General features: G+C 41.2%; 1 protein-coding gene across 10 annotated transcripts in view; it reads right to left on the bottom strand.

Annotated features, from left to right (window-relative positions):
* NAV2 (neuron navigator 2) overlaps positions 1-25,979 on the bottom strand; it is a 538,652-nt gene that overhangs the window by 92,343 nt on the left and 420,330 nt on the right. For all 10 annotated transcript variants that reach the window (XM_060275159.1, XM_035117262.2, XM_060275158.1 and 7 more), the window contains 2 exons: positions 23,875-24,264; positions 3,449-3,571 (listed from right to left, as the gene is read on the bottom strand). In XM_060275159.1, the coding sequence (XP_060131142.1) occupies positions 3,449-3,571; positions 23,875-24,264 (513 nt within the window). The remainder of the gene's footprint in view (positions 1-3,448; positions 3,572-23,874; positions 24,265-25,979) is intronic.

Raw genomic sequence — 25,979 nt, 5'->3', positions numbered from 1 at the left:
ATACCCCTCTTTTATCAAAGGTTGGGTATCATGCCCTAGAGGGAACATTAAAGACTAGTCCTATTAGTTACCGGTACATATCAGATGTTTCTCTGCAAGATATATCCACTAGCTCCATCAGCCGATTGACTTGTTTGTACTTTGCAGGAAACAATGCTTGATTTCTTTATGTGCACATACAAAATATCAAAAGATATCACATGATTTGTCAGCTACAAGAAATACTACTTTTCACAAGAACATTCAGAAACATGTGTTAAGAGATGGTGGATTAAAATATGGGGGGATGAATGAGAGTTGTGTAAGTGGACCCTACATGCCACACATATATTTAGAGTTAAAGATATACTACTAAAATAAATTTCCCCACACATTGACTTTGAAAGCAGCAGCCCATGTATCCTCTAAGCTTATAAAAGCATGGACAACTTTAAAGGTTAAATTAAATTATAGCCCAACAGTTAGCATAATGCATTATAAACACTCCCTGTCATGATATAGGCCTATAATTGCCATGGTTTCTCAGGTCTGGCCAGCTTCCATTTTACAAAAAAGTGGAAACTCTACTGTAGAAGTTAACAATGCTAGCAAAGCAGTTAGTGTGACCAGTTTGAACGCAGTATGTTCCATTCCTTTGTCTGAATCCTGTTGTCACCTACAGGGATTCAGGTTGTAGATTGTCTGTCTGCCTGGCCTCATGTTTTTGCAAGGTAAATACTAATTAAAGCTGTTGCTATGCAGAACTCATTTGCCCTGCTCTAGTGCATGATGTCCTGCATTCCTTCCTCTTTCTAACTGGCTACAGGCCTTTCCTCCTAACTATTTCAACTGTACATTTCAGAAGAGTATTTATTTTATCAAAATTTTGGACAGGCTTTCCTCTCACTTAAACATGATCAATTTGTGTGAGACTGTATATATGCGCGGGGCTGGGTTCTTACTGAAGAAGGTTTAACAACAATGCAGCTATAAAGAACCCCCCAAAAGATCAAAGGCCTTTTAAAATAAGCAGGTTTTACTAGCCTCCTAAAAGAAGAAAGATATGAGGCCTGGAGATCCTCAGTGGGCAGAAAATTCCATCAGAAGAAGACAGAAAGAAAACAGTGAAGATTCGGAATTTTTTTCCTATTCTGACAACCTTTCCCTGTTAAAGGGTGGCACCTGGGAGATGTGCAGATCTATCTGGCAGCTGGTATTTTTCCAACCTTCTTGCGCATTCTTTTGTAATGAACACAGGCCTTGGGATCTAGATTTGGAAAACAGGCTTTAATTCCTAGAACTCTGTACCTACACCTATGTCTCAAGGGTGATGTATCCAGTTTTGCAACTTGAGGCAAAAGGGGGAAGTGCTGCCCTGCTCCACTGCCTCTGGCGGACAGCGCTAGTTTCTAGCCAAATACCACCAATTTCCAGTGAGATTTTGCTGGATATTGGTGCTGCTGCTGCTGCTGCTGCTGCTATTTCTCCAGTAGTAATGGGGTGGGTTGCCGTCGCCTGAGGCAGTGGCTTCACTCTACTTCTTGGGAGGGCCGGACCTGGTATGTCTAGTCTCTTTTACCATACTGTGACAAAAAGAGAGAGAGAGAGAAGTCTTTGGCTTGCACAGATGTTGAAATTAATTAATAACTCCCACAACCAGGTGGGTAAACCCAACACAGTAAATAAAGAAAAGATGAAACTATTTTTGTCTGTTTTACATCCTTTTAAAATAAACAAAACAAATCTAAATTAAAGGGGGCTTTCAGATGCTATTCATTGTGAGTGGCGTGTATGCCTGTGCACACAAAAATACAAATAAACTGGTACGCTCAGCTGTTATTAAGGTAATCCCCATTAACCCAGCAATCAGGCATTAAATTAATTTTCCACATCCAGATCTCCTGGTCTGCTGCAGGGGGAAATGTATCTTGTAAGGGCCATGTTTGATGCTAATACAGTTAATATGGAGAAATCTTCATTCTATCTACAGCTAATGAGATAGCACAAGTAAGCTGAGCAGCTGGAAACGAAAGAGCTCCACTGGGGATATCTTAGCAATAAGCCATTTTACTGTGACATTCAAATCCAGCGCTGGATTGGCTCAGTCTTGGGACATTCAGCTTTATACAGTTTCAAAGGGATATAAATCCAGACTCTAGAATATTCTTTCATGAATCATGTTTAAGAGCAACCTAATAATGTTTTAATTATAGTTAGGGCTGAGTGGAAATGCCTCTCCAACAAATTTGCCAGCCCTGTTCACAAATTATGTGAACTGGAATGACAATTTTGGCAGTTTTCAGGGTTAGGATTAAGTATTACAAATTATTTTGCAGGGGGTGCTGCTTCCTTTCCCCTCCCCTCATCTTTTTAACAGTAATGCTGAGTATGCTGTCTACTGCTACCCTCCTCTACCCTTTACGTTTGAAAGTCTAGCAAAAGTGCCACTTGCCACTACTGCAGGCATCCCCAAACTGTGGCCCTCCAGATGTTTTGGCCTACAACTCCCATGATCCCTAGCTAACAGGACCAGTGGTCGGGGAAGATGGGAATTGTAGTCCAAAACATCTGGAGGGCCGAAGTTTGGGGATGCCTGCACTACTGTGATGTGGCCAGTTGCCACCATTTTTCTCTCAATTGCCTTACTGAGCAAGCCAGCATAACACCACTAGCATCATCATTAGAGGGGTTGAGATGGGGAGAATATGGTGGCAGACAGAGTAAGGGGTGCTTTTTCTACGCTTTAAAAATCTGTTGACATCACAAGTGAAAATTAATCCGGACACAAAAGTTGTTGAGCCAAAATCTACACTTCTGACATGGGTTGCCATACGTCCTGATTTTCCCAGACATTTAAGCTGTTTCCAGCCAGGCACTTTCCTGATGGCCAAATCCTGGCTATGTCCAGGAAATTCCAGACTTTTCTTTTTGGTCTCCAGGTCTTATGGACTGGCATGAGGTCAGAAAAATACATTCCCGCAGTTTGACTGAAGACTCTGCGGCAGGGTGAGAACCTACATGGCCTTCTTCACTTGGTTCAGTCATATGGCTTTGTTTTCAGTCAATAGCCCTACACTGCAGACACCATTTATTTATTTATTGCATTCTGAGGTCATACAGTGCAGGGGAAACAGGTTAATAAAATCTCACCTCTGCCACAAACTCACCAGGTGATCTTCAACAAGCTACTGTCTCTCGGTTTTATTCTATTACCAATTAACCATCGAAATAACTGTTCAGATGTGGTGTCATAGAAAATGTGCCTAATTTCCACTCCACTTAAATATCTTAACTCAAGTATCCCCAGAAGATCCCACTCAAAATCACAACGGCCAAATTCCACTTCCTTGCAATATATTCACAGGCTATTCAAAAGGCACAAGTTTTCCTTTGTGCTTGCGGTGAACACAGTTCATAAGAGTGTAAAAATACAGAATGTAAAAATAAAGAATGGCAGGTGCAGGCCTACCTGTCTGCATCCCCCACTCCCAGCGAGGTGTTGCGTTGCAGAGTTTCCCGTACAGCAGCCATCCCATCCGGAAGTCTGTTTAGCCTTCGAGTGTAAAGGCCCAATCCACCATCTGTCATGTACCTTTGAAAACACCAGAAATACATTTGTGTTGCAGGTTTACCAGATCACTCTAGCTAGCTAGCTAGCTATTCATTTTTATATTACCCTTCACCAAAAAAGTCAAAGGGTAACAATATGATACAAAAATGCATGACATACCATATAATCACTAAATTTAACACCAAGAGATGTAAACTTGGATCACATATACTTCAAACTAAATTTTGCCAAGGAATAAAGCACAATAGCTTTTTTACATGTTACATTTACCATGATTTCTGTTAAAAGTTTTAGGGGAAATCTGGCATGTTAGAAGCATGGCAAAGATCTTGCCACCTTGAAGTACTGAGCTCTGCAAGTGAGGGTCTCTTGCAAATACCATCTTATCAGGAGGTCCATTCTGCACAATATTTGAACCAAGCATTTTGTAATTTAACATCTACCCTTCGGAATTCCCTTCCCTTGTATATTAGGTGACATCTCTGCTGTCTTTTTGGTGCCTACTGTAGACTTTCCCAGTTTGCATGTGTACGGGAATTGCTTTTAAGTTGTTTTTATTGTTTTGACACTTCTTGTTTGCTGCCCTGGGCTCCTTTGGAAGGAGGGGTAGGATATCAATGTAATTAATTGATTGAGTAATAATGTCTTCCAACTAGGAATGGACTGGTAATATTTTGAGGTTATCTACATAAGTAAATGGGTAAGAAAACTTATTTTTCAGGCAGGATTATCCTTCCAGTATCTTCATATAACTGAGGATACAGGGTAAAAAGGAAATTCTTCCAGTGGTAGCAGGGACTGGTAATATCAGCAATAGACCTCTCATTCCCACTGGGTAAGTGTCATACAGCTTGTGTAACATTTTGGAGAGGCTCTTGCTTGAAAATGTTGGAATTACTACTGCATATTTTCTGTCATTAAAAAACCACCCACTTCTGTGTCTGCAGTATGCAATCACACTCACACATGAACCCTTCAGTCTGTTAGCCGGCTATAGCATCACTACGCTCATTTCATGGAGTTTAAACAGAGTGTGAACTTGTCACACTTAAAAACTTAAAACAAGTTATGAATGTAGTTTATCTCTTAGGATAAAATAAAACACCGACATTGAAATAAAAGGAGCATCTCTGACCAACAACATAAAAAATGCTTTAAAATGGTTTAAAATGATAAAATAAGTGTTATTACCATCATTTACCCCTAAAGCATAAATATCTATATCAACCCAGTCCAGCTGAAATTAAAATGCAAATAATTTGTCCAAACACATACACATGTAAAATATACTTGGCTATAAGATAGAGATTGATGCATGCCCTGAAGCATTTTTATGGTTGTTGATTTTTGCAAAAAGGAGTATGAATGAATAAGCTTATGAACACTGGAGAAAAAACCTCTAAATGCATGGTATATGTGCACCTTTTCCCTTCTTCTAGTTTGTTTCCAAATTGGCAATACAATCCAAATGTACATCAAATAAACAAGAAGAAAACAAACAGACTGATAAGCTTTGGTAAACTTTCAATATAATCAACAAAATAACATACAGTACTTGACTAAACTGTAACCTGAAGAGCTATTTCCTTCCAATGCAGTTCTGGAAACAGTGACCAAATCTGAAGAGGCTGAAGACGTCCTTTAGTTTTGCAAAGTTCATTGCCACTCACTGATTTTTCTACTAGAGACTTATCTTTGCCAGTGAGAAAGAGAAAAAGAAGCCTTCCCCCATTACATGGCCAATCCAAATGCTGTTAAAGTTGAAAATCTTGACTAGCAATGACTAACAGAAAACAACCCTTAGTTCATAGAAGCACTAACCTATTTTTTGCTACCCTAGTGTTATACTGTCAACATTAAGAGACAAAACCTCACAGTGCCGCCTAACTCAATTATTAAACTTCTCATGCAACAGGAAGGCAAGAAAAAAAGTGCAATGGATGTAAGTTAGCTTTGTGAGTCTCTACTGGCTTCAAGAACAATAGACAATTGCCCCTCCGGGGTTTCACAAAGAGGTTGCTAAGCTAGTTAAACTAGGGACAGGGCTATTCTCAGTTCTGCTTTGTCCGTGGGGACAAGACACAATACTTTCTCTCAACTGCATAAACAAGGAGTCTAGTTTCAATGGCGCTAATAGAAGCTAGCTTGCCACTAGTCCTCCATTCATTTATTTGTCAGGAGCTTACAAAAATCAACCTTAACAAGTGGAAGAAGAAAACTCAGCAGTTATGTAACAGACCGAGTTAAAAGTGCTAGTATTTAAGGACATTTCATTCAACATGGAATAAGTGCCACAGAGAACATATACACAAATATAAACAAATACACACATATTTTCCACAGTAACTAACAGGTTTGCCACCAAGGCAGTATTTAACAGAATACTGCAGCCATCCTAATGGTCTGACCAATGTCTTCTTTCCAGGCACATTAAAACACCTTTTCGTTGCGTTCAAACTTAATGTATTTAGATGTATACAGTTTTTAAATCTTTAAAATCTCAGGTGCACATACAAAATGTGTACTAGACAAGTCAACCAAATTTGAGAACGCCGAAACCCTGCTGATTTCAGTGGGGCAGGCAAGCAAATGCTTAAATCTCTCCACTGAGATCAATCGGATTTTGGCCAACTATCTATGAGGCTAGACTTTGTTCAATCAGTTAATATACATGTTAGAAATAAACAAAAGCATGAGTGAACTCCATTTCTGTTATTCCAGTTGCTGCTTACCCCTCTCCTCAACAGAGTTAGCTTCTTCTGCCTAACAGGCAGATCCATTCTTGTTTGTAGACATTTCCATCTTATCCTTCCAGTTCCTATTAACTTACAGCCATTTAAAAACACTAACATAACCACAACCCTCTTAGCAACGTTTGCTACATTGCTACAACATTTGCTACATTGCATTGGGGGAAAAAACACTGAATGAACTTTGACTTTCCCACATGTCACAATGACAGGGCATTCCATCCCCAACCCCAACCCCCCTTTTGGATATTTGGTGTCTATTTATCACAACCTTTCTGGACATACATGTTGGAACAGGAAAGGAAACAGAACCTCATGAGTGTAGCTTAAGGAGGTTCAAATCAGTGGAATATCTGCATGTGTGTGTGAGAGAGAGAGGGGGGGGAGAGGGAGAGGGAGAGGGAGAGGGAGAGAGGGAGAGAGGGAGAGAGGGAGAGAGGGAGAGAGGGAGAGAGGGAGAGAGGAGAGAGAGAGAGAGAGAGAGAGAGAGAGAGAGAGAGAGAGAGAGAGAGAGAGAGAGAGAAGCCATCTTTTTAGTTTTCATTATTTTAAGTGAAACACTTGTGCCTCTTTTGGCAGACCTACGCAGACAGAACACATGAATAAGAAAAGTGGCTTTCCAAATGTATGCATGTTTATGGTCTAAACTCTAATCTTTCTGCTTGTCTGAAAACAGCAGCAGCCACCATTCTTCACTATCAGGACATATTTTATACCCAAATATTTGATTAAACATAACAGTGTGAATGGCTATGAATAATGTACTATTCTGCTTCTTTCAACAATAACACCTCCCTCACCAAGATACATTGTGTGTAGGTATCTTAGATTTTGCAATTAGCAAAACTATTGAGAAAACAGCAAATGGGTTTCTCATACCCAATAAAGCTCTCCTTCTTAAGGTTCTCATAAATGAAGAAGCTATTGATTTGGGGTTAGGGCCAGTGTGCCATAGGAATTGTAAGTAAGAAGTGCCTCCATTTGCTCTGCTGAATTATTGCTCCACAGAAGCACAGCTTTTGAGGGGGAAGTTTACTTTGGCAGGCAGGTTACGACAAAGTCTGTGCCCCTCTAGCATAACAGCAAGTTATGTATTGGAGATATCAACATAGATTTGAATGATTGGTTATCCAAAATGTATTGCACTGGGATATTTATTGAATTCATCTGTGGAATCCTCATACAATCATGAATACAAACCACCAGAAGATGATTGTGGACATATTTAATGATTGCTACCTGGTTATCTAGTCTATTTATGTATTTATTTTATTTTTAAAAAATCTCAGTATTCTAGTGCAAAAGCATCAGGTTTTTTTTATAACACATAACATTACCATTTCATAAAACAATTGCAAGAAAGAGGTATTCATTAAGCACTGTGATGCTTAGATGCTTCTGTTTTCAAACTTCTTCACTATCAATCAAAAATCACCTTAGAGAACCAGTGTGATATAATTAACAAAATCCACCAGTTTTTCAGTCAGCCTCAGTAACTGTGTCTTTAACAGCAGCAGCATGAAGGAATAGGTGCCTTCTTTTAACCAAATGTAGAAAAAGATTATCACTTGTAGATGGTTACATAGGAAGCTGCAGTTAAAATAACATCTACAGAGGCCTGGTTCCCACAGTCATGCTAAGCCAATTCACTTTGTTCCTTCCCAGTCATTTTGCTGCTACGCTGAGCACAGGGTCATGGCTTAGCTCTTCCAGACAAAGCCCAAACTGTAAACTACAGGACAAATCTCAGATTACAGCTTGTGGTCAGACTCTGGAGAGAACTAAACCATGAGCCAGGGTTCAAAGAGCACATTAAGCCAAACCATGGTTCACCTCATTTACAGCAGCAACAGCAGCAGAGGTGCAAAGTGGCTGCAATCTCCTCTTCCAGAGCCCATGTGCTCATTTAGGCTAAGCCATGGTTTGCTGTAGCATAAAGTGCAAATTTGGCCAATGTAGATTGAAACTTTGACAGCTTTAGGATTGGACTGAAGTCTGGATTATAATCCTGCTCAGCTGTCAAGCTCACTGGGTGAAACCTAACCTTACCTCACAGGGTTCCTCTGAAGATAAAGCATGACGGCTATATTCTACTTCCAGTGTCAGAAGCAATATGTCTCTGCATACCATTTGCTGGCAGATACAAGTGGGGAAGAGTGCTGTTGTGCTAAGATCCTGCTTGCAGGGTTTCCATAGGCATCTGATTGACCACTGTAAGAACAGGATGATGGGACCTTTGATCTGATGGCTTTTGTGTTCTTAAAGTAACTCAACACACACTGCCCTAAACCCATTTGAATAATGGAAAATGCAAATGACACACTGAGGCATTTTTGTTTTATTGCATTTGGGGAGCTAACCCAGAGAAGCCCTTAAACTTTTGTGATTTCTATGCAAATTATCAAATTTCAGCACTTTCTCAAAACATCTAAAGAGTGTTTAGCATAGCTTAAGAATGGCAGGTGGGGATGACTGCCATTTCTGGACCCAAAAAGAAATTAATTAATGAATTAAGCATAAACTACCAAAATAATTCTCTGATTCATTTCCCTGATTATCTCAGGATTTTTCTCAATGACAACTAGGAATGGGTCATAAAATTCATTTTCTACAGTCGCATTCAGTGTACAACTTTTATTTATCCAACTGTTATTAATAGAGCATTGAAAGGACTTACCACAAATGAAATTCAACCTCATACATATATATATGCTTTTCTAGGCAAAAAGGGGGGGAGAATGCCTTCCCCCTCCTCTGTTCCAAATTTACTGGCATAAACCAACTGCTTCTGAGTTCCCTTGGCAACATAAACTCTTGAACTTTTCTCTCCTTTTGCCAGCTGCTTGCACCTCAAACATTTTATTTGGTACAGAAAAGTCATTCCAAGTCATTGTTTGTTTGTTTTTTAAAAAGATGCCTTAAGTAATGCTTTTCACTCCTACTTGCATTCACTGAACGAGATCAGGTACAGTAGGTTTCACTTTAGCAATCTAAATATTTCCTCTTTTTCAGTTGTCAATTTACAGGAGCACCCGACATTATCTAATGCAGAATAAAACCTGTTGAAAACATTTTACAAAGAGATGACAACAGCTGGAAGAATTGACTAGACCTTCTCTATTATGGAGCCAGCATCCTGGGATGGGCTTTTGATGGAAGTGTATAAATGATGGCTTACACTTTCAGATGGGATGGAAGGTAGTTTGAGGGAAAGTGCATCAAACAGCAATATTTCTCCAATGAACTGCAGGGTAGATACAGATTGTGGCTAAGGTCTTGTGTACACAGCTTCAAACACCAACATTGGGAGTGTGCTGGAGCCGGAATAACTGGCAATGTGTACACAGCCTAAGTTTTTATTACTATTTTGTCATCACTTCTCTCCTGTCCCCTCCCCCTCTGGTGGTTTTATGTTTGACTTGTGTTCTAAGTTATTTTCTTCTATTTATAAATATAATTCCTATTAAGGTGAACAAAGAAAGTTGAATGTTTGAACCCATGTTTACTTTGTTCTAGTCTGCCTGGGCTAAATCCAGCGCTAACATGCTGCTTGAAGAATGGCTTTTGATCCAGCACAGACATTGGTTAACATAAAAAAATGAGAGGTGGTTTTCTGTGAATTCATCTTCCCTCTGCAGTGCTACCTTTCATGCTGTTGTGGAGGGTCATCTACATGGATTTTTTACTCAGCAAAATTTATATACTGCTCTCTCTCTCTCTCTCTTTTTAAAAGAAAAGCTAAGCAGCATATATAATATAATGACACCACAGATAAAATCAGCAATTTTAAAAAAAACAAGTATATGTAACTAAATTATATGTCTGAGTAGGATTGCTGAAATAATATTTTTTCTTAAGCAGGCATCTAACACAGTATAGCAAGGGTGCCCACCACATGAAAAGATACGACTTCTAACAGCTGTGGAATGAACATTACAGTATATGGAACTAGTAGAAGTGCAAGTTCCACAGCTTGAAGTGGTCAAGTAGGCAAGCATGGAGCAAGTCAATCCTTCAAAGAAATAATAATAATAATAATAATAATAATAATAATAATAATAATAATTTATTATTTATATCCCGCCCATCTGGCTGGGTTTCCCCAGCCACTCTGGGCGGCTTCCAACAGAAAAATAAAACACAGTGATCTATTAAACATTAAAAGCCTCCCTAAACAGGGCTGCCTTCAGATGTCTTCTAAAAGTCTGGTAGTTGTTTTTCTCTTTGACATCTGATGGCAGGGCGTTCCACGGGGCGGGCGCCACTACTGAGAAGGCCCTCTGTCTAGTTCCCTGCAACTTGACTTCTCGCAATGAGGGAACCGCCAGAAGGCCCTCGGTGCTGGACCTCAGTGTCTGGGCAGAACGATGGAGGTGGAGACGCTCCTTCAGGTATACAGGACCGAGGCCATTTAGGGCTTTAAAGGTCAGCACCAACACTTTGAATTGTGCTCGGAAACGTACTGGGAGCCAATGTACATCTTTCAAAACCGGTGTTATGGGGTCTCGGCGGCCGCTCCCAGTCACCAGTCTAGCTGCCGCATTCTGGATTAGTTGTAGTTTCCGAGTCACCTTCAAAGGTAGCCCCACGTAGAGCGCATTGCAGTAGTCCAAGCGAGAGATAACTAGCGCATGCACCACTCTGGCGAGACAGTCTGCAGGCAGGTAGGGTCTCAGCCTGCATACCAGATGGAGCTGATAGACACAGGGCCGTCTCAAGCAGGTCGAGCGCCCTGGTGCTGAGGCGCGGAGATCGCTCCGGCGCCCCCGCCCTCGCAGCGCCCCCCTGCCGGCCCGGCGCCCTGGCACCCCGCGCCACCGGGACTACACCTAGAGCCAGGCATGGATAGACAGCTGCCCTGGACACAGAATTGACCTGAGCCTCCACGGACAGCTGTGAGTCCAAAATGACTCCCTGTCTGCGCACCTGGTCCTTCAGGGGCACAGTTACCCCATTCAGGACCAGGGAGTCCTCCACACCTGCCCATCTCCTGTCCCCCACAAACAGTGTTTCTGTCTTGTCAGGATTCCGCCTCAATCTGTTAGCCTCCATCCATCCTCCAACCGCCTCCAGGCACTCACACAGGACCTTCACTGCCTTCACTGGTTCTGATTTGACAACTGATCTGACAAACTGGTCCCAAGGTGGTATGGGCTTTAAATACTAATAGGAAAACTCTGAGATTTGGGCCAAAGTTTGGAAGAGGTCAGGGGAGTGCACACAAAAGAGCAGAAAATAATCCCCTTTCTCTTATGCCCTCCTTTGATTTTTGGCCTCCTACAGGGTGCCACTGAAATTTGAAAGAAGTCCTGATGACGCCCACCTGCTGTCATATGTGGTGTCAGGTGAGGTGAGGTACAAACACAGCTACAAAGGAAAAACTGGGAGCTTAGAGTGAGCTCCTAATTATTCCTATGCCTGGGATGCTTATTTAATATGCTGTGGCTTTGGGTGGGTTATCCATTAAATCTCAATTGGCTTCCCAACTGGAATGCAGCAGGATTTGGATTTGGAAGTCCATGTGGTAACTTTAAAGTAAGAACCTATGCTGGCCCACAAGAATTGCTGTAAAAGATGGGCAGCAGCACTCAAAAATGAAAGAGCAAAGCCCCATAATTTCTCTAGAACTACTGGAAACCTGACACATCAGTTCAGAATAGTTTTGTTTTTCTTTCTTTCTTTTCTTAGCTAAATTTCTGTGCCAAACCATATTTTTATTCCCTTAGTCTGTCAACCCATCAGTCTTAACTGACCACCATCTCCTTTCAACTTGATCTTTCTGGACAAAGAGTAGTATGTGAAGTCTGCCCACAAGCTTTGTCACTGTGAAAACCAAGAAATATATAGCCAGCCGGCTAGGGGCACTTCAAGTTTCAGTCTACAAAACTTGAACTGATGAACGAAGTCAGGCAGAGTGTAGTTTGGTCATGAACTTGTCCATGGCTTTGTTGTCACAAGGCCACAGTGTTTAGTCAACCCCAAAGACCTTCTTTGAGTACATATCCACTCAACAGACTCTAAGTATTAGCTTTTAATCTAATAGTACAGTCCAGCCTTGAAACTGCTATGTGGTATCTTAGATGAGCTTCAAACTGCATAAGAAACTGTTCTATAAGCAGCATAGTCTGAAAATAAGCTTATAGGGAGGGAAGACCTATGAGGAAAACAACTGTGACAAACAGAGGCCACTGAATATTATGACATGCATGTACAACAGTCCCTTGTCCTGGCAGAGCCCCCACAGAAAAGATCACTGAGTCACAAATCTTCAGGAGGCACCATCACATGCCTAGTACATGAATGAAGGGTATTTCTTTGGAGGAACGTTGAGACATTCATGCCCCAGTCCTCCATTGCTCTTTGAGCCCCGCTTCACAAGCACACCCAGCTGCTGGGGAGCTGTTTCACTGTGATATGATCCCACACAGGTGGAGAAAGTGTGTGAATATTAACAATCATGATGGCGGGGTTTATCCCTGCTAAAATGGATGGTGACAACTGGGCTGAAAGAACCCATGTCTCTCACATTGCTGGAATAGGAAATGGGATAGTGAGTACAAAACATAACCAAGTATAATGCCACTTTCATTTTATTTGTTTACGTATTATATTTCTATTGCACCTTTTCTCCAAGGAGCTCAAGGTGGTGGTATACATGGTCCCCGCCCCCATAAATGAATGCCATACAAAAGTTATTACTGTTATTGTTGTAAAAAATAATACTACTACAATGTGTGTGTTTGTTTGTGTATGTATATACCTAAAAAAACTAATTAAAAATAGAACCCAGGGTCCTAAAACAACATGATACCTATTATCCATTAGTGCTATGTTGGCTGGTGGTTTCTAGGTAGGAATGTCAATACAAAGGATATCAAAACATAACAAACTTTTAAGAACTTGGTGCTTGTTAAAATATATGTTCACTGGATTGCATAACGATAGATGCCATTGGGATTGAATGAGACATATCTTAGGTCAAACAGAGCTTCAAAATTTATCTCCATAATAATGAGGTTATAATGTGTTGCCCACCTGCACACACACACCCTTTAAAAAAAATATGCAGCTGAGGAAGGTTAAGAACAAAGTGACTTTTGCCCAGAGTTGGTTTTCAGGCCTAGTATCTCCCAGCTTGTTTGGAATGAACAGAGGTGAAACTGCACCCACCCATTTTGCTGTATGGCCAGGGGCAAATAAACTTCCAATGACCTCGCGGTAGGGAGAGATTTGAATTAAAATTGAAAGCTCAGGTATGCTAAAAATGAAATAACCGGCCTGTTTTTCTGTTATTCTTTTTCAGGCTCAGCCAGAAAACAAGTACTGGAGAGACAATATTGGTTTTACTACCTTGAGGAATCAAACAATGGAAAATCTCAAACAAAATACGCAGTCCGTTGAATTCCACTGGCTTGCTGTTCTTGATCACATTTCCCTCTAGTGGACAGATCCAATGTACAGTACTGTAGCATGCAGCAAGCTTTTCACTGAAATGGCAGCAGCATGGGCTCATTAACTTATTGCCTATATATTAATCTCACTTTTCATTACACAAGGAGACACACACACATATACCCCCGGGACTATTTATGCGGAGCAATGAGAACAATCTCCTGCTTATCACAAATGCGGATCTAGCTCTGATATTGCAACAGCACCAGTATCTTGAGAGCTGTCTCAAACCCTAACCCTCAGAGCTGACGCAATATACTGTAATGGAGTGTATGGAGGTGAGAAGGGAAGAATTTGCACTGACATTCTGGAGACGAGTTAGCAGAAACCCCCAAAGCCAGCCTTTCTGTCCCACTGTGTATTTAGTTGCAATGCTTCAATATTTAACAAAATCAGCAAGAAGCTTGCTCCAACAGAAAGCAATTCAAACAAACACCACATTCAGAAAAGATAACGTAAATGACATTGTAATTATTATTAATCATGCTGAAATCATACAGCCATATATGGTATATAAGTAGAGTTTTCAGCTCTCTTCATTAGTCAGCGAGATCAAGTCCTGTTCCTCTAAGCCAAGCTGTTTAATGTTACCGGGTACTGTGCCTTTTGAACTCACCAAGTCGTGCTAATTTATTTTTAACACTGTTGAGGGGCCCCGGTATGAAATGCTGGAAAGGTTACAAAGTTCAAATTGCACTTGAGTTTGATTACACTGCAGTTCAGCCTTCACCAAGTGAGATTTGTTAGCATTAGGATCTAAGCCAATTGCTTCAGAGTTTTGGACCCTGAAAATCTGCCGCACACATCTCAAGGTAACAGACAAAATGCAATAAAACAAACCCACAGAAAACAGCAGATAAAATGTAAAAGCAATACCTAGTAGACACCCGTGGAAGAGACCTATTCATCCAGCTCAGAAGCTCGTCAGAACAAATATATCTTCACTTGATTACAGAAAGTGCAGATATCTTTGGAATTTGTAGGAGAAGCTCTCCTGCAGACCACAGTGACGTACTGCATATATAAGGGATACGGCAGTCTCTCAAGTAACCTGGCCCTCTGTGACATAGGACCTTATATTTTGGTGCCAAAACCTTGAACTTGGTCCATAGCAGATTGGCAGCCAGTGCAAATCCCACAAGCAAGGTGTTCTATGCCAGTGGTAGTTTGCCACTACAAATAAACTGTTCTACACCAGCTGCAGTCTCTGGATTATCCTCCACATATAGAACACATTGCAGTACATGTAATCCAATCTTGGGGTTACCAATGCATAGCAATTGTGGTCAAATTATCCTGGTCACAGCTTTCTTCCCAATTGATGTTGAGAACAAGACACCTGTGCCTCCAATGACAGGTCTGAATCCAGGAGCACCCCCAAACAACACACTCGCACCTTCATTGAGAGTGTGACCCCATCCAGGGCAGGCAAGTTAACTACAGTACTTCCTAAACCCGGAAACCACTCACCCACAAAGGCTCAATCTTGCCAGGATTCAGCTTATTAGCCCTCATCCATCCTACCACTGCATCCAGACCTGAGCCATCTCTGCCATTCCCAGTTCAGATGTTACAGAGAAATAGAGTTGGGTATCATTGGCATACCAATGATTCCTCGCTCCAGGTGACCACCCACATGCAGATGTTAAATAGCATTTGAAACAGTAGTGCTGTGTGACACCCTGTAAGAAGATAAAGAGAGCCTGCTGGCTCAGGCCAATGGACCATCTAGTCCAGCATCCTGTTCTCATTGTGGGAAACCTGGAAGCAGTATTCAAGCACAGGAGCGCTCTCCCCTGCTGTGGGATCCAGCATTGTATCCAGAAGCATTTCTGCCTCCAAATGTGGGGGCAAAGTATAGTCATCATGGTTAATAGCCATTGATAGCTGTCTCATCGATGAATCTGTTTAATCCTCCTTTAAAGCCAATATTAGAAGGTTAGCTCAGAGGGAGGAGGCTGAGAAACACTCAGCCAATGCTACCTTCTGGAGCAGGCATCCCCAAACTGTGGCCCTCCAGATGTTTTGGCCTACAACTCCCATGATCCCTAGCTTACAGGACCAGTGGTTGGGGAAGATGGGAATTGTAGTCCAAAACATCTGGAGGGTCGAAGTTTGGGGATGCCTGTTCTGGAGCCATGGTAGACGATAACAAAGACCAAAGAGATGTCTAGCAAGAGTAACAGGATCACACTCCCCACATCCCTCTTCTGATAACAGTTCATTCATCAGGGCAAGCAAGTCAGATTCACTCCTGAGCCCAGAGTGGAATGGGCCTATATAATCATTTTCATTCAGGAATGTCTGCGGCTGCGTCACCATGGCTTTTTGAGTATCTTGCCTGAAAGGGGGGTATATGTGATCAGGTTGTAGTTGTTAAATACCATTGGGTTAGGCACTTATTTTTTTGGCTTACTAAACTCTATAAAATGCCCTATACATTCATGGACAGATAGGTGGTATGGTATCATTATTATTTATATTCCTCCCCCTTTAAAAACCCCTAAACTTCAGCTACCCAACATTTACAGCATGATGAGTCAATGTATAGAGATGAATATAAAAGGCACTCACCCTAAGCAAAGATTAAATAAACTCTCAATCTAAAGTGGCAGGTAGGAAATGTACAACTGATGCTTTCCAGACAATATTGACATGAACAATGAGGCTGATATGAAGCATCCATCACAAGGGGCACCAGACACACATCAGAATCTTGCTCATGTTACTCAACACTCAAGCAAATCCATGCTCTATCTTGCTTCACAAGCACTGCTACATTCTTATCTCCACCCAAACAAATCTAACATATTCAAACTCAACTTGTGACCTACTTCAACAACCATATATTCAGTATGGACTTTCATCCTCTAGAGCAGTGGTTCCCAATTAGCTAATTACTGAGGACCCCCTATTTTTCAAAAGTGAAGTCATAGACCCCCTACTTTTATAAATTTTTTATATCTCTATGGTAGTTACCACTGCAAAGCATTTATTTAAAAAACAAAATGTGGGGTAGCCCCTAATAAGCAAAGGATTTTAGGTATACTAAAAAACAGACTAGGACTGACTGATATCTGGTTTTCAGCATCGTGATATATCAGCAGCTAAACATTGCAAGAGTCCTATATATCACGATGTCTGAAACTGGAGGTCAGGCGTGCGGATGAGGAAAGGAGCGGTCACAGAATTCACGTGGGTGGGGAGAAGAGATGAAGTGGAGTTGCCTCACCGCATGGTTTGAGTGGTAGGGAATAGAGATAGGGAGTACATTGTGGGTGTGGTGGCCCCAGAGATGGCTTGTGCCACTGCTTCAACAGTGGCAAATGCTGCTTAAAGTTTAAAATTAAAAATTTAACAGAGACTGCTAAATAGCATTTACCACATTGATGCAATGCAGCAGTGGCACAGGCATTCTCTGGGGCCAGCTTACCCACAATGCCTTATTCTGAGGAGGGGCCCCCAGTTGTGGTGGTCTGAAGAGCAGCACTGCCAGCTGCTTTCCATTAACAGTAGAAAGACTCCAGGGTGAATGAGGGCAAGTCGCAGTGGCAAGGCACCACTGCTGCCACCGCAACATTAATCACACTAGGCAGAAAAGTGGGCTTCCAGCCCACGACGCTGATGACAACAATAGGCAGCTTCGCAGACAGCAGATGGAAAGTGCAATGTGCCAAGATGCACACCTCATTATATGGTTGGCCTTGCTCACAAATCCTTGAATTTTTACGGGGGAAGGGACATCAACCGATAGCTGGGTGACTGTTGCTCCTTTAAAATTATCTTGTAGATGCAAGCAATTGGGAAGCACCTCTTAGTATATTTACATTCAGAAACCTGTACCCTCTGGCCCAGGGTGTAATTAAGGACTTCATACATATTTTCTAATGTCCTGTGAATCATCAGATGTTCACACACATACTTACGTGGAGACAGAGTTGAACTGGTTGTAAAATTGATGTGATTACATTTGTATAAAACAGAAATTAGCACTGCTGTGAAAAGTCGGGTGCCCCGTATGTACCCTGTGCAGGTACGCAGGTTTCACATGCGTGTTATCACGTGCCGGGCTTAGGAACTACAGTCATACATTGCACATCCAAGAGAAGATGTGGTCTGAAGAGCACTGTGCGAATGGGATGCGCTTTCTGATGTGCATTCAAACGTACATCCCAATCCACTTTTTAAAAAATGCATCACTAGTTGCACATTTACAGCTTGTGTTACACATGAGTAGGACTGGATTTGGCATACTCTAAAGAGAAGATGGAGATACGCAAGGATCTTGTTTATATCCCCTCTTTATGTTGCTTGGCTGTGTTGATTTCTGGTATCTATGGCAAGGCAACTCCCCTGGGTGGGTCAATCTGTTTCAGAACAAGCACCTGTGGCCTCCTAAGGTTTGCAGAGGCATACAAGGTCATGGATATATTTGGATATTTACAAACCAAGAGGAATTCAATTCCTTCTAACCTCAAGATACCAAAACTGCTGCCTGCCAGAACTTTGATTGGACAGACCTGTAAGTGAGGCCTCACAAAATTTCCCATGACCCAAGATAGATCAGGGAGGGATCTGAGAACATGTGGCTGCAATGGTTTATCTTGGCCACTAGGTTTGTTTTGGCTGTAACAAATATTTTGGCTCTCTTTCCTATCTAGTTGCCAGTAAAAACACAGATACTTGCCATTCTGAGAATGACAGTGGAGCACATGCCAGCTGACAAAAGGACATTCATACTGTAATTTTTTCAAGCCTCCTGTTATTATCTGTACACCAAGACACAGCAAAGAATTTGTACACATTTGTTCTGCTGCTTCTCTCAAGCTGTTTTCATACTAGCACCTCTTCTCACTTTTAAGTGCCCTTGTGGGGAGGAAGAAACCTTTTTCGAAACCTACTTAATTAATCCTGGAAGCAACTGTTCTTTGCTCCTCAGTTTAAATCAGGCCAACATGCTTCTGCAAATTAACCAAGGCTAGTGTGCAACTCCTTCTGTCTGCCTGATTTATCAGTGGGTTGTGCTCCATCCTCTCGTTTCACAAGATTTCTTGCAAAAAACAACCACAATTTTTCTCCCATTTCAGAAAGTGAGCAGCGGCCAAGCAAGAAAAGACTGTTATAGGGGTTACATGAGTAGAATGAGGGTGTTGCAATATTTGTATCAAGGTATTAATGGCAAGCCTCATCATTGCTCTTTTGCAAAGAAGTGCTGCTCCACATTTTGTGAAGTAGAGGCACTTTCAGCATAGACAACATGAGCGATGCTCAGACGTAGGGTGTATACCTGGAAACAAATGAGAGATGTGCACCTGACATGCTTTAGGAACCACTATTGAAAACACCTGGCCCAATAAACAAAAGTCCACCTAGTTTAGCATTATGGCCACATTCACACCATACATTTAAAGTGCTATGATACCACTTTAAACAATCATAACTCCCCCCACCCCCCTGTTTTGGGAACAGTAGTTCGTTAAAGTTGCTGAGAGTTGTTAGCAGCCCCCTTCCTTGCAGAGCAACGATTTTCAGAGTTCCTTGTGGAGAAGGGTTGATTGCTAAACCACTCTGTAAACTGTAGTTCTATGAGGGGAATAGGTTGCTTAACAATCAACCCTTCTCCACAAGGAACTCTGAGAATCAGCAACCTTAACAAACCACAACTCCCAGAATTCTTGGGGGGGAAGCTATGACTGTTCAATTTGTATAGTGGTGCTTTCAGTGTAGGGTGTGAAAGTGGCCTACGTTTTCCTCAGTAGCCAGCCATCTCTTCTGGGTACTCTTAAAGAGGGCATGAAACAAAGTGTCCCCAGCATCTAGTACTCTGAGACATGCTGTTTTCAACATATGAAAACCAAAGCTACCTGGCATGGGGAGAAGGTTGTGTGATAGGGCAGAGCCATGGAGCTGTCCTCTTTACACCAGTTGCAGCTTACCAGGACAGTGCTGGGGTGGAGTAGGGTGGCGGATATGCCAGCAGAACCAACCTGGAGGCACTCCCACAAGTGTGTGCATCTGCAGAGCTACAGCCCTGACTGTGCTGCCATCCTGTTCCACCCAGGACCGTCCAAGCTGCAGTGATGCTATGCAGTGCTACCCAACCACACCAGCTGCTACTGCATGTTTCCCCCCTGCAAGCCACATGATGATGGGTACATTGAAAATACACCCAGGATTGTTTCCTGGGGCACATCTAATTGTGCAGATGTGCACAGCGATATTATTTCTCTCGCAGTGAAAAATATGGCTCCCTCGTTCTGATGCTGCAGAAACATCTGCTTGCACTGCAGACAACCCTCCTCCAGCAGTATTAGGTGTCTGCATTGTTCGCTAAGGTAACACCCTTCCCCTAGAGGCGCAAGAGTTTATGTCCCATAACAGTTTTTGAGATGTTATCCAATTGCGTCATTGCAACACAGTACTGGAATGCTGCCTTCCTCTGGGGCAAACATGAATATGAGCTTATAGATCAAATTAAAGAATCCAAAATCAACACTGCTGGGATGGAGTTTCCCTGCCCTACCACTACAATATCTTGATTTCAATTGCTTCTAAGCAAATATGGCATTTGTTTATCCCCAAAACACCAACGAGCTCGTATTCAGTCATTAATCTAACAGTCCAAGGGGCTTGCCAATGGATATGAGTAACTATCAATCTGTCATTTTATTAGGCACAGAGCCAGAGGGGGGGGGGAGTCTAGCTTGGCTGGCTGCTGGTAGAGGAGTATTAGACTATACAGACCTTTGGCCCAATCCAGGAAACCAATGCAATTGTGGAGTATAATTATTTCTCTGCGTCTATTAATGTTTAACCCAGAAACTCTTTCATGAGCATCAAGATAATTGCTGAAACATATACTGTCTAATTAACACTGGAATTGTTTACAAAAACAAAGCCCACACAATGAAATAATATGTGTTATTTTAGACACATAAGTAAGGATGCACATATAGAGTAGCATTATTAGCCAAAGTGTCAAACAGATGCTTATGGGCGCTGCTTGGAAAAACCAAGATCGACTGACTGCTTTCCCATTTTTTCACACAATGTTGGTTTTATTTCTGTCCAATAAAATGCATAACACACTGTTCATGCTAGATACTTCTGTTTATGTACCCAGAGATTTATATTCTGTCCTTTTACTGCATTCACAGCAGCTTGCAGCAATTAAAATAGCTAATAAGAACTACAGTATATGAAACAAACAGTAGAAAAATGCAAACATTTTAAGTGGTAGTAGCTACAGTTCAGTAACTGCAGTCAGAATTTGCTATGTTGGATTTACTAGTTATAATTATGCTCTGCAGGCAAGCCACAAGATAGGAAAACAGTCTGTGATGAAACAGTGATGCTGAATTTTTCATTTATTTTTGTTCCTGAGGGTTCCAGGTTCAAGAATAGGAAACTGCAATGACAGTAACAAGTTTGCCATACAACACTTGAGTTTCACAGGCAAATGCAAATATGTTAACGAAATCATCCACCACTAGATGGAGCTACAAACAAACAAAAAAAGCAAAACTTGTACAAAGCACAGGCATCTGTCTCTGCAAGTGCATGTGCAAAGCTACCCTAACAAATCAGACAACCATCTATAGGAAGCCTATAATTTCCCCCAATTCATCCCCAATTCAATTGAACGTGCATATGCATATATTTTATTGACCGAAGACATTCCTTTGATGAAAGGATTCAAAATCATTTAAAATAAACCCTTTTGGAATAAAAGGCATTCCAAATGCAGTTTCAGGTGAAGGTCATTTGCTTTGCAAATATTAGCACAAGAAACATTGAAAAGCAAAGTCTTGCACTACTTTATTTGCAGAAACATGGGATGGGAAAGACGTGTGTTTGCTAGACCACTGGTTGCTAAAGGGTTCTTTTCATAATCATTTCCTAAACCTTTTGCAGGATAGAATTTGTCTGTTTGTGTGTTTGCAGTGTGCTTTTGAAACTGTCAGAGTAAAAATCTGCAGCCTCAAATTCAAGATGTTTCAGATAAGGACCAAACTAGACGAGATGCCAGGAGATCCATGATTACATTTCCTATGGACTTGAAGTTGTTTTTAGATCAAAACAGCACTGAATCCATTCCCCATTGTTTACCTTGACGTACCTGCAACAGTTTACATTCATATGGGACTGACACACATAAAAAACATGGACAAGACAGTAATTTCAACACAAAAGTCACTTCCATGTAGGCACCAGCCAAATTGTGATCCTAGTGTATGTGGTTTGTACCATATACTGAGACTAGCCAACTGGCAAACAGGTGGTAAAAAGGTAAAGGTAAAGGTACCCCTGGCCGTTAGGTCCAGTCGCAGACGACTCTGGGCTTGCAGCGCTCATCTCGTTCTATAGGCTGAGGGAGCCGGCGTTTGTCTGCAGACAGCTTCCAGGTCATGTGGCCAGCATGACTAAGCTACTTCTGGCGAGCCAGAGCAGCGCACAGAAATGTCATTTACCTTCCCACCAGAGTGGTACCTATTTATCTACTTGCACTCGGTGGGAATTTTATGTCCCTTAAATCTGGTAAAAGATCCTAAGGAATCTCTGCTTCTTCTTTTTATCTTGGCCGATTAATTTGATCCATCAAAACTGTTATAAACTATTTCTTGAATCAAACACATGTTTCATTTGCACCTGGTCTCTACTTAATGACATCAGATTGCGATAGGTTCTTCTGTATTGGGGAGGACAAGGAAGGAGAGACAAATCAGGATGGGGTCCATAATGTTCAATGTGTGGAGAGCCCAGATTTTGTAACTGAAGTTTTTTAGAGGTTCTCCTGGTCTGACATACCTTTTTAAAAAGCACCAGCATTTTTAATTCTGTTTTCTTAAAGTAATTATTTTCCTATAAAGATGTGTGCTTAAATAAATAACATTATTTGTTGTTCAGAAAATGGATTTGTATACCATGTATACCATACTAAAAGCAATCATTTTCTGATCAACGTTTCCTTCCTTCCTTTTCTGTAGGAATACTTCCAAATTACAGTATTAATGCTTTTTGATAAATCATTTCACTGAAGGCCCATCAAATGTATTCAAAACATATACAAGCAGTATATGTTGCATAACAAACATACTTTTCCATGTACAGTAATGGTAATCTCCTGTACTGTATTAACCTGACAGCATCTAGATTTTTAAAATAATTCTGAAAAGGCTCTTGTTGAACTAAGAGTAGAAATATGCACCCCCTTGTGGTGACAGGGAATGGTGCAGCAATTCTCTTTTAGACACCTACTAAAACACAACACACCCCTTCACTATAATCTGCTTGAGTGCAGGAAGCTCATGCAAGCAATCGGAACCACGCCTCGGTTGTCAAACATTTCAGAAGCCAAACAGGCTTCCAGAATGGATTACGGTTTTGACAACCGAGGTTTGACTGTATAGTTAAGGCAGGGGTGTTAAATTCAATTCTACCATTCTAAAATGTTTATAAAACACAGACTATTTGTATAAATTTTCTGAAGAATGGTGGCAGGAAAACATATCCCCCCCAAGAATTTGAAACTTTATAGTAGTCAATAATTCAACAGGCTGGTTCAGTGTCCTACCATGCCACAAGATAGAGAAGTGGGTGTTTGCTGTGGGGTGTCCCACTACCCTGAAAAAACCAAGTAACTCAATCAACTGCTTTACAGAACCTTTTAATAGACTGCAGTGTTCTTAGGAAACATTTCACTATAAAAGTGTCTGCATCAGGCATGCATAACAGGAACAAAATCTACATTCTTATGGAAGTGCTTGAACATCTGCTTCCTGTGTCAATTGAACAGTTTGCTTAAAGCAGAAGTACATATGATAATTTATTAGTCCTGACCCATGGTATTTATGGCCACCTGCAGCTCTTCTTGCTCCTCCCTTCTCCTGTAGGGAAGAGCCTAAAATCTAGACTTGGGTCATCAACTTCCTGGAACCAGTTGAAGCTACCATAAACACACACATCCAAGTAACTTTAATACTATATTTTCATAAAGTATTGTAATGGTTATAGAATGCTCTGGGAGCCAATTCAGGTTCAAAGGAAGAATATCCATGCATTATTATTATTATTATTATTATTATTATTATTATTATTATCTGTAAACTTGAATGTACTCACCCACTTGTAATATCATCAGTCCTTATATTTTTCCCCAGAACATCTCCGTCACTCATGTAACCCGTGGCATCCATGTTGATTCCTTCAAGATCTATTTCATCGCCTCCTTTGTCGGTGATATCCACATGGCAAACGTTACTGCCCCGTGATGCCAGCTGTCTTCTTAAGGGAGCTGAATACATATAACGCCCTGATTCTGCATTGATGAACCGGCTGGCATTGGCTCTTGGAGGATATCCATTGCCCACTGATGGAGCATCACCTGCCTGAAGGCGGGGACTAGACTGCCCAAGTCTCCATGATAAGGGTGTCGGCCTTCCCGTCATACTGAGAATACTGCGTCCACTTATTTCAGTGGTGACATTGGTATCAAAGGTAGTTTCCAAGGTGCTTGAAAGAATAAGAAATCAAAATTATGAAATAAATTAAAACTGGGAAGCATTTAATCAAATTACATTACATTTGTAGTGAATAACAAGGCCTCCCCCCCATTTTTACAAATACAGCTGATTGATTGTACTTGCAATGAGTCTTGTGCTACACTTTGAAGACCTTATCAGCAGTCAGGACTCCAAAATGTCTTGCAACCCCTCTTTTGGGCCAAATGGGGCAGCTTGGAAGGCCTATTTGGCCTTTGGGAAGGAGGTTTCCCACTCCTGTTATAAAGGAATTTAATAGAAACACAATTGTATTTTTAAAATACTGGATTCATTTCAAACCTCTTCTGCTGAAATTAAGCTTAGCTACATTGAACTCTAGCCTAACTCTTAAAAAAAACTTTTCTCTATTCTGGTCTCCCTCATTCCAATTTTAACCTGTAGCCTTGCTTTGTGTTAAGACCTCTGTGACCTACAACGCTGAAAGAACAGAAATATATTTGCATGTGCTGTGAATATGGAGGTAGGCACTTAATTAAAAATCTTCACCCTTGCTGAAGGAATCCTACAGGAAACATATTTGAGCAACACATGCTTCATCACTGTGACTAAGTGAAAGCTTTACACCTCTCAAGACAAGAAATACTTTAAAAATACAATTTAGGCTACAGTATTGCATTTTTCCGTTGGAGGTGAAAAAGGGAGCTTGGATTCCTAATGTTATAATATGGTGTGCTGCGTGATTTAACAGCTGCAAATCACAGAATGTCACATTCTTGTGGTTATTAGCTTCCTTTAACAGTTAGCTGAAATGCCAACTTGATCATCAAAAAATTGGATTAAGTGTATACAATGGCCTGGATTCAGTGATATTGCGAGTGAAATTTATGTTTGATTTCATTTCCCCATCTGCAGTGCCCCATCGTCCCCTGAAAATCTGTGCTGAAACATTGAAGGACCCTTCCGACCTGTGTGGTAGGTGATCCTGGAAGATGCAGAGAAAGAATGGGAGGGAATTGCCTTCACTATATTGCCAGCCGCTTTGAAAATGGAAGGACCACTCTGGTCCCAAGCCAGTGTTTTAAGGTTTATTGCCGTAAGATCCAAGTATTCTTCCACGTTTTATATTTGTTTGTGGATGTCTACTGTACTGGGAGCAGCCTTTCTTGGATTAATAAGAAACATTGTACACTATTCTTCTATCATTTACCTTATTCTTCTAACATTTTCTACAGTTACTGCTTGAAAAGAGAAACATGGGAATCTGAGTTATACCATTGATCCATCAAACTCCATCTTATCTAATGGTGCTGGCTGTCCAGGATTCCAGGCAGTAGGAGTCTTTCCCAGCCCCACCTAGAGATACTGAGGGACATTTTGCATGCAAAGCATTTGCTCTACCACTGAACTATATGGGTATTTGTTATTCCTTTTGTGGCTGATTTTATTTCCTAGTTACATAACTTATACTATGAGAACAGGCACTGAAACATGCAAAGTGCCTCCATTCTAACTATCTGTCAGAACAAAAAGTATTCTACAGGGTTCTGAGCAAGTCTAATGACTCCATAGTAATTGTCATTAATCACACTGAGCCACTGTATTAATTTAAACTTCAAAAGGGAAACTGATGTGCTGGTAGTTCCTAAGTGCAGGAACTAAATTAATTGAATTTTCCAGGCAAACTTTCAAATGGTGAATTCATTTGAGATCTTATGCTAAGAGGTA

This window comes from Zootoca vivipara, chromosome 1 (genome assembly GCF_963506605.1).
Source record: "Zootoca vivipara chromosome 1, rZooViv1.1, whole genome shotgun sequence".
Lineage (NCBI taxonomy): Eukaryota > Metazoa > Chordata > Lepidosauria > Squamata > Lacertidae > Zootoca > Zootoca vivipara.
Note: the sequence above shows the minus strand (reverse complement) of the source record. Positions and strands in the feature narration are given on the sequence as shown.